General features: G+C 41.9%; 1 protein-coding gene across 1 annotated transcript; it reads left to right on the top strand.

Moving 5' to 3' along the window:
- The first annotated feature begins 710 nt into the window (after positions 1–710).
- On the top strand, positions 711–9,624 carry MTRES1 (mitochondrial transcription rescue factor 1). Its single transcript, XM_060753119.2, has 4 exons — positions 711–788; positions 3,907–4,354; positions 5,322–5,394; positions 7,703–9,624. Exons 2-4 carry the CDS (start codon positions 3,915–3,917, stop codon positions 7,877–7,879), a joined length of 690 nt encoding a protein of 229 aa, XP_060609102.2. The 5' UTR covers positions 711–788; positions 3,907–3,914; the 3' UTR covers positions 7,880–9,624.
- Positions 9,625–9,908: the final 284 nt, after the last annotated feature.

Raw genomic sequence — 9,908 nt, 5'->3', positions numbered from 1 at the left:
ACTTACTTAGGCAATCCCTCGTCGGAGTAGGATTGTCTTCCAAGATCGGTGTACTGCAATGGTTCTCACCCTGTGGGTCCCCAGATGTTTTGGCCTTCAACTCCCAGAAATCCCAACAGCTAGTAAACTGGCTGGGATTTCTGGGAGTTGTAGGCCAAAACACCTGGGGACTCACAGGTTGAGAACCACTAGTGTACTGGTAGTGGGTACATAGGTGACTGTGGAGCCCTATTCTTGATTTGCATCTTCTCTCGCAGTGAGGGCATCAGTTTCTAAGTGGAAGGCGGTCCCAGTCGGGGTTGACTTGACGCGCCTTACTCTTGGCACGTTTCTCTTTTTTGCCCTCCATTAGTTCCTCTTCAAATTCTACAGCACTGCTGGTCACAGCTGACCTCCAGCTGGAGCGCTCCAGGGCTTCCCAGTTCTCAGTGTCTATGCCAGAGTTTATAAGGTTGGCTTTGAGCCCATCTTTAAATCTCTGGTCCCATGAAACATCTATCTATCTGTCTATCTGTCTATCCATCAATCAATCCACCCACCCATCCATCCCTCCCTCTGATTTATCTATTTCCCTAGAGATCCCTGTGATGTGTTTTTCGATTTGTCTAATATCTACCTCTATGTCTCTTTCGCTATTGATCTTAGTGGCGGGTCTTCCGAGCGTCCTCCTGCCGGCAGAGGGCGCTGTCGGCGGCGGCGAGAAGGCGGGCCTGCGGAAGGGCAGCGGAGCGGGAAGGGGAAAGGGACGGGCTCGCGCAGCAGGGACGAAGAGCAGGCAGCGGGACCAGGTAGACGCCGGGGCGCGAGGCGGGAGAGAGAGGGGCCTTCATTTCCGGCCAATGGAAAGAATAGAGGGCCCATCTACGCTGCAGAAGGAATGCAGTTTAGCATCGCTTTGATGACCATGTCCCAGGGCTATGGAATCCCGGGACTGGTCGTTTTGCAAGGCCCTGCCAAACTACAGTTCCAGAGTACTGCAATCTTGAGCCATACCAGTTGAAGTGGGTTCAAATTGCATTCATTGTACAGTGTGGAGCAAGCATGGGCAAACTTGGGCCCTCTAAGTGTTTTGGACTTCAACTCCCACCATTCCTAACAGCCTACTACAGTTCCCAGAAGCCCCCAGCCTGCATTCGCAGGCTGTTAGTAGGCTGTTAGGAATGGTGGGAGTTGAAGTCCAAAACACTTAGAGGGCCCAAGTTTGCCCATGCTTGCTCCACACTGTAGATGCATCTTGAGAGATGTATCACTCCTTTCTGGGGTCATTAAGCAGAGGCTGGATGAGCATCTCTCGGGAATGCTTTCGTTATATGGTAAAGGGTTGGACTGGGGGGGGGGTCGCAAGGGGGTGTCAGAGGGGTCACCAAAGAACATCACAAAATACAGTATTATCTGTTGGTCATGGGGGTTCTGTGTGGGAAGGTTGGCCCAATTCTATCGTTAGTGGAGTTCAAGGGATTCTTTGATTGCAGGTGAACTATAAATCCCAGCCACTCCAACTCTCAAATGTCAAGGTCTATTTTCCCCAAACTCCACCAGTGTTCACATTTCGACATATTGAGTATTTGTGCCAAATTTGGTCCAGGTCCATCATTCTTTGAGTCCACAATGCTCTCTAGTTGTAGGTGAACTACAACTCCAAAACTCAAGCCAGTTAGGATTTTGGGGAGTTGGAGGCCAAAATATCTGGAGACCCACAGGTTAAGAACCACTGTGCTGAAAAATAGAAAGATTTGCAAGGGATTTGCCAGAAGGCACAGGCTGGAAAAGCTTAGAATGGGATTTTGGAATATATTCAATATATATTTGGGCTGAGAAAGGCGACATAGAAATGCAATAAATACATAAGTATTGACACGTGGCTCCATCCTGTGGAGTCTTGGGATCTATTCCTATAAAACACAAAAATATAGACTTGCTACAAAAGAGACAAAACTTCAATTCCTGTGTATGCTAAAGCTATCAAATAATAGAAGAATTAGGGAAGGCCATCATGCATTATTGTCTTGAATCCCAGGATTCTGTGGAATGGAACCGTGGTAGTTAAAGTAGTATCAAACTGCTATAATTGTGTAGTATGGATGCACCACAAAACCTCGTTTATTTATGAAACATGACAGGCACAGGCACTCGCTCTTTCATCTGACAGAGGAGAGTCATATACCACTTTTTGGGTCCTGAAGGAAAAAGGATGATAGAAAAAATATAATACTTATTTCATAAAGAGTAATACAAAATAGAATTTAAAATGTGCTGAACCTACAGCAGAATCCCATATGTGTTTACAAGGAAGTGGATCAACTGAGATAAATGGGATTTACTCCTAAGTAAATGGGGATAGGATGACAACCCTGGTGTTAATTCTGTGCATACTTCTGAACAGTTGGGCTACACATCCTGTCCGTGTCTTTATGCTGGAGTAAGGACACGAGCAGGCATGAACTAAAGTGTAGGAGATATTGGCTTTTGAGAGCCTGCAAAGATTTCTAGCTCTCTCTCATCAACATCGCACTGCATGACCCTGGTAAAAAGTGTAATTACTAACTATAAAAGGCAAAGGTTTTCCCTTGACATTAAGTCTAGTCGAGTCCAACTCTGGAAATGGTACTCAACTCCCATTTCTATGCCGAAGAGCCGGTGTTGTCCATAGGCACCTCCTAGTTCATGTGGCCAGCATGACTGCATGGAGCACCATTACTTTCCTGCCGGAATGGTACCTATTGATCTACTCACATTAGCATGGTTTCGAACTGCTAGGTTAGCAGAAGCTGGGCCTAACAACGGAGGCTCACCCAACCTTTCAGTCAGCAAGTTCAGCAGCTCAGCGTTTTAATCCACTGCGCCACCAGGAGGCCCTAAAGACAACTATAATACTTCTGAAAGATACCCATCCAACTTGTTTTAAAGATCTTCAAAGATGGAGATTCCATCACTCTTCAAAGTAGTCCATGCCACTAGGTTGCTGTGAGTTTTCCAGGCTGTATGACCATGTTCCAGAAGCATTCTCTCCTGATGTTTCACCCACATCTATGGCAGGTATCTTCAGACCTCACAATCTCTGAGGCTGCCTGCCATAGATGTGGCCAAATGTCAGGAGAGAATGCTTCTGGAACATGGTCATACAGCCCAGAAAACTTATAGCAACCCAGTGATTCTGGCCATGGAAGCCTTTGGCAATTTATTCCATTGTTGAACAGCTCTTACAGTAAAAACAACAGCATTGATGAAGGCTTTCATGGCTGGAATCACTAGGTTCTTGTGGGTTTTTTCGGGCTATAGGGCCATGTTCTAGAGGCATTTTTCCTGACGTTTCGCCTGCATCTATGACAAGCATCCTCAGAGGTAGTGAGGTGACCTCACTACCTCTGAGGATGCTTGCTATAGATGCAGGCGAAACATCAGGAGAAATGCCTCTAGAACATGGCCCTATAGCCCGAAAAAACCCACAAGAACCTAAAAACAACAGCCCTTTCTAATATTTAGGTGGCATCTCATTTCTGCTACACAGTATTCTGGCCAATGTTTTTTGTAGTCAGACTGCTCACTAATTGAACTCGCTAGGATTAATTTCCAAATTACAGTATCTAGGGTTCAACTGGAATCCTGATTATCAGCATGTCACAGCATGTCACTTTACAAATACGAATGCACAGTATAGTGCTTTACTCATACAATTCAGCTGTAAACATGACATAAAATATTCAGTGAAAACTATGTAAAAGGTTTTTAAAGCCCAGTTTATTACATTAACACCCATTCTACCCCCTCCCATTTAGAAGCACATTCTACTTGTGGAGCAGGAGAAACAAATACGTGATAGTGATTGGTTAAAGACTTTTCAGGACTAGCTATGAAGCAGGCGCGAGCAATAGATGTGTCTCCAGAGTTTTTATTTTCTTGTTCCAGGGTATGCTATGACGTGTTTCAGGCTGTCTCTTGGTACTTTTAGACATCTTCATGTCTGGCTTGGACTCTTGGAGAAGTCTCCTTATGGACATTGCACACCTTGGAAGAGGTTTATTTGCTCTGCAAGCCAACAACCCACGACAGCAATCTCCCTGAACCACTTCTGCATTTCTCCCATTAAATGCCATGTCTTTTTAATACCCTCATCCAAAAATACACCATGGATTTCTGTACGGCTCAAAAGCAACAAAAGTTCTCGGAAGAACATGAAACAAACTGTGCCAGAAGATACTGAAGAGGAGGAAGATGAAGAAGAGGACAAAAGTGACTCTGAAGATGAATTTGAAGATGATTCTACCATAGAGAAAGATTACAAAGATCTTGAAAAAGTAGTACAGTCTTTCCGGTTTGATGTAATCATGAAATCTGGGCTAGATATTGCAAGAAAGTAAGTATAAAGGTTCAAAGTGGCTTGCAAGTCTGGGATTGGATGAATGTGGTCTCTTAAAATAAGCCTTTTATTGCTAGGATAAGTGAGATAAAAATATATTATAATGTTCTTTGTCCAGCAAGAATAAGTCCAAAGGAAAGTTACCATTTGGCTATTCAGCAGACAGTAATCTCAGTTAATGAACAATGCAGTTAAAATCTAAAACAAACCAGAATGCAAGCTAATATTGTAACATAGGCTTTGGAAAAATACATAGGATTATACTTTTCAAGCATATCTTGTCTCCAGACCATTCCTTTATAGCAGTGGTTCCCAACCTGTGGCCCATGGACCACCAGTCGTTTACAAGAACGAAAAAAAATGGTCCATGCCTCACCACTACTACATCATTGCCTCAAAACCACATGGCAGCAAGAGCGGCTGGTCTCGCAAAACCCTCTTATAGTGCCAAAGCAATGGGGATGTTGGGAGGGGAGAGGCTGACTACCCACAAAAGATTACTACACATCAGCTCTAGATTATTAAGTATAGTTTTCTGTGGGCGAACAGATGGCAACTACTGGATGGCATATGTTCTGTATCAGAAACTAGAGCTGATGTGGTCTAGCCAATATAATTTTCTGAATCACCACCCCAAATAACCAAACCAAATCTAAAGTTGACCAAAAACCGATTCATAATCCTTTTGGTACTAATATTGGAGAGTGGCTTGGCCAAATGGTCCCTGGTCAAATAAAGGTTGGGAACCACTGGTTTATAGGCACTGTGATGCAGGCACATGTCCTGCCCAAATAGGCACCAACAATCACTTGAGTGTTTGGTAAACTCTGAACAGTCAGTAAAGAGCTTCTATGGTAAAGTGAATTAGGAAGACCTGGGAAGGCTCCTTTGTGGTCATTTAACAGAAGCATTGGATAGTAATGGTTATGGCATTGGTATGAAGACATTACTTTTTGTTTCAAAGCAAAGTGGAAGATGCCTTCTACAATGGTGAACTCAGGTTGAATGGAGAGAAGCTGTGGAAGAAAAGTAGAGCGGTAAGGCCCTTTCAAAATATATTTTTGACTGAAACTGATAAGAAGGTACATGGTAAAACATTGATCTAAAACTGATAAAACACTTCTCACATGCACTGCTATTAATTTATCTGATTAAATTAGCAGTGCATTAAGAACAAATCTTATAAAGAATGGGTCGCCATAGGCTGGAAACTACTTGAAGGCACATAGCAACAAGAAACTTATGGACTTTTTAAAATTTATCATGTCAGAAGTGAATTGAGGGTACAGTTATAATGTATTTAAAAACACAAAGTTAAAAAATGGCATTATGCTAAATATCCTTTGACCAGAAGCTGACCACTTAAAGTGCCTCTGGTGTCGCTGTGAGAAGGTCCTCCATTGTGCCTGTGGCAGGGCTCAGGTTGCATTGTAATAGGTGGTCTGTGGTTTGTTCTCCATACTCATATGTCGTAGGCTCCACTTTAGGCTGATTAAAGTTTTGCATTACATGCATGAACTTCAGTGAACCCATGCAAGGCCTCAGGCTTTTGAACTTCCTCCTTCCTTTCCCTGGTTTCCTATGTTCTAGTAGAAAGAACTAACATTTAGTTGTACTTCCAACAAAATCCAGCTTTATGAACAAGCTACAGTGGTTGAAAACCAGCTCAATCAGTTTCTAAACAAGCCATGTTCACACAAGTTACAAAGCCAACTTGTTTAACAAACCAGTTTGATTAAACCACAACCATTGATCCAAATGTAATTATGAACCAGAATTATTTGATAGTTGATATTAAAACTAAACATAAACACAGTTCTTCACCTCAGAAATGGGTAGAGAGAACAGACGAACGTGAGGATTTGCTTGGGATTGTTCCAGCTCATGAATGTAGCACTAAATAAAAGTTAAAAACTACATGCCTGTAGACCCAACACTATGATGAATTTGGATTTTAAAAGAAAGCCATTTCAACACTAGAAGGACCTGGATAGATTTTATTGAACAAAATTCGGGAAGATCACAAGTAATAAATTATTTATACCTCTAGCCCCATCCTTCAGTTCCTTCTCTTTTGCTTCTAACTCACTGGTCCTGATAAAAAATAAGAGTTTTCATGGTGTATGTGAATGAAGTATCTAAATCTTTATACTCATTTCCACAATTTGATAAAATAGAATCATAGAATCATAGAGTTGGAAGAGACCTCATGGGCCATCCAGTCCAACCCCATTCTGCCAAGAAGCAGGAATATTGCATTCAAAGCACCCCTGACAGATGGCCATCCAGCCTCTGTTTAAAAGCCTCCAAAGAAGGAGCCTCCATCACACTCTGGGGCAGAGAGTTCCACTGCTGAACAGCTCTCACAGTCAGGAAGTTCTTCCTCATGTTCAGATGGAATCTCCTTTCTTGTAGTTTGAAGCCATTGTTTCGTGTCCTAGTCTCCAGAGAAGCAGAAAACAAGCTTGCTCCCTCATCCCTGTGACTTCCTCTCACATATTTATACATTGCTATCATGTCTCCTCTCAGCCTTCTCTTCTTCAGGCTAAACATGCCCAGCTCTTTAAGCCGCTCTTCATAGGGCTTGTTCTCCAGACCCTTGATCATTTTAGTCACCCTCTGGACACATTCCAGTTTGTCAATATCTCTCTTCAATTGTGGTGCCCAGAATTGGACACAATATTCCAGGCGTAGTCTAACCAAGGCAGAATAGAGGGGTAGCATTGCTTCCCTAGATCTAGACACTATGCTCCTATTGATGCAGGCTAAAATCCCATTGGCTTTTTTTGCCGCTACATGACATTGTTGGCTCATGTTTAATTTGCTGTCCACGAGGACTCCCAAGATCTTTTTCACACATACTGCTCTCGAGCCAGGCGTCCCTCATTTTTAATAACTCAGTTAAGCACAACCCATTCCAGTAGGGTAGCTATCTTGGACTTATCATGAGACAGCATGACTCATTTGAAAAGATGATAATGATTGGCAAAGTAAGTAGGTAAGTAGGAAAAAGGAGGAGGTAGGAAAAAGGAGGAGACCTCAATATGGGTGGATTGATGCAGTAGGGAAGCTGGGTAGACCTGAGTCAGTTCGAAAACATACAAATGTGAGTAGATCAATAGGTACCACTTCTGCAGGAAGGTAACAGCTCTCGATGCAGTTCTACTGGCCACATGACCTTGGTTTGAGACATCTATGGACAATGCTGGCTCTTTGGTGTAGAAATGGAGAGGAGCACCACCACCCTCCAGAGTCAGACAAGACTAGTCTTAATGTCAAGGGAAACCTTTACCTTTTACATAGATGTAAGCAAATTAAAGCTGATGGTACTCTTCTTTCTTTTAGGTAAAAGTTGGTGACACACTGGACCTCATAATTGGAGAAGATAAAGAAACAGAAACTGTTGTCGTTATGAGAGTTGTGTTAAGGAAAGCTTCAGAGAAGGATGATGGTGATAAATATAAAGTGGTTTTGAGGCGCTGGAGAAACTTAAAGGTGCCCAAGCAGGATGTATTTAAATGAACTATGATTTGCATGTGGTGGTAATTTACCTGTGATCAACCCATTTGTTAACACAATATATGGATTTTGGTTAAACAAAATTCTTGCACTTTTAATTATTTAAAGGGTATTTGATGGCATGCCACCTTCCTTACCATAAGCATCAATTCTGTCTGTCAGTTTGCTGCTTTTTGTTTTACTTGGAAGGGGAGAACAATACTTCTCCAGGAGACATAACTGAGGAATAAAAGGGAAGGCTATTCTGAAATTGTCTCTGCTTTTGTTTAAACAACATTTTAGGAATGAAAAAAACTGGACTTTGCTTCACTTTTTATGTCTTGTGAAATTGCAGAAAGCTGATCCCTGAAAGAGAAAATACTATGTTAGATACATAGTGCAAATTTTCCTAAGTGAATCCACAAATTCGAAGCCTTCTTGATTTCCTTTTGCATCTTGTGCCTGTGAAATAAAACAAAATGCACAAAAGAGTGATACCTTTATTGGCCAACCAAAATGCACAAAACACTTCATGCAAGCTTTCTTGTGCCTGTGTGACATATGGATGCATCCCTGGCTCCTGAGTTTGTGATAATAAAGTAGAATTCTGTAAACTATAGATACAGTGTGGTAAAAGCAAAGGGGATGAATGTTAGAACTGTCTCAGGAAATCCAGCTCAAGAGTGCTAGAAAACTATAGCCCTATACACATTAACTGAAAGCCTTGTATTTGTTTTAGGAAGATAATAGAGCAGTGGTTCTCAACCTGTGGGTCCCCAGATGTTTTGGCCTTCAACTCCCAGAAATCCTAACAGCTGGTAAACTAGCTGGGATTTCTGGGAGTTCTACGCCAAAACACCTGGGGATCCACAGGATGAGAACTACTGCAATAGAGGAATACACAAAATGCTCTTTTCACTTCACTGAGAGATGCTGTAGACATAGGTGTTGTCTTTTTTGGTGGTTAGGCAAAATGTGATCCTCTGATGTTACACTGGAGCTCTTAGCATTCCTCATCATTGGGTATAATGGTTAAGGCTGATGGAAGTTGCAGTCCACCATCTGGAAGGTCATGTTATTCACTTCCGCCTTACGCAGACAAAGACAGCCGTTCCAATGGAGACAGAAATATACGGTGTTCTGGATTAAAGTATATGCATTTATGCACTTTAATGTGCACTAGCTTTGTGAATTTTTTTTACTGTTTGGCGGTTCAGGGTTTTATTCAGCGCTGTGTGAAACTTGAGTCCTGTAAAAGAGCTTTGTCTTGCCCCACTCTTAAATTGTTCCCTTAACCATCCAGATTGACTTTAGGGAATGCTTTGCAGGAGTAGCAGGAACCCCCCACCCCGGTTCTGCTGCAGCTGAATGCCTTGTTTCCATTAAAGAGATATTTGTTGGATTTCATCCTTATGCTTTCGTTCCATGATTTATTTTAAACAAGCAGCTTGAGGAGACACCTATACTAATCCCTGGGCTCCCATAGACAATGTGAACTAGTAGTCAGTTGAAGAAGTGCAGTAAACAGTATAGGGAAAATGAAGTGAAAAGATAATGGTCTTCTTATCTCCTTATATGATATAGGAAATCAAAATAAAGGCTTCCACTGTAGAGGTAAGTATAGTATGTCACCCTGGAAATACTTTTGGTTAGTCTAATGATTTTTGTCAGTTCAAAATTGTGGCTGCCTTCCTATCCACTTGTTGCCATGTTAAAAAAAAAACCCAGTGTGAACAGTAGTTTTAATAAAGCCCGACAAAATGTTTGAATCAGTCTTAAGTCTGTTTTTGTGACCCCAAGAGCAAGAAAGTGGATTTCAAAAGCATTATTATGGATGTAGTGAAATAATCACTAGTTAGAAAGCCTTTTAATGTTTAACCTACTTAGGCCAACAAAGCTGGTGGAAGTAAAACCGTTGTTAAAGCACAGTTAAATATAAAGTTGCAACTTTCAAATTTCATGTCTACAGCCATACTTAACTGCTAAGGACCTCTTTTTGTACATTGGCCATAGGATTTTGTAATGTTGTAGAGTAAATTGGTTCTCATCATCC

This window comes from Anolis sagrei, chromosome 1, assembly GCF_037176765.1.
Source record: "Anolis sagrei isolate rAnoSag1 chromosome 1, rAnoSag1.mat, whole genome shotgun sequence".
In the NCBI taxonomy this organism is placed as follows: domain Eukaryota; kingdom Metazoa; phylum Chordata; class Lepidosauria; order Squamata; family Dactyloidae; genus Anolis; species Anolis sagrei.
The sequence above is the reverse complement of the archived record's forward strand: the minus strand, read 5'-3'. Positions and strand labels throughout refer to the sequence as shown.

Excerpts from the sequence above, each read along its gene's own strand:
- MTRES1 (XM_060753119.2), top strand. The coding sequence starts at position 3,915 with ATGACGTGTTTCAGGCTGTCTCTTGGTACTTTTAGACATCTTCATGTC. Across the intron at positions 4,355-5,321 it reads GGGCTAGATATTGCAAGAAA|CAAAGTGGAAGATGCCTTCT; the intron begins GTAAGTATAAAG and ends TTTGTTTCAAAG. Across the intron at positions 5,395-7,702 it reads TGTGGAAGAAAAGTAGAGCG|GTAAAAGTTGGTGACACACT; the intron begins GTAAGGCCCTTT and ends TCTTTCTTTTAG.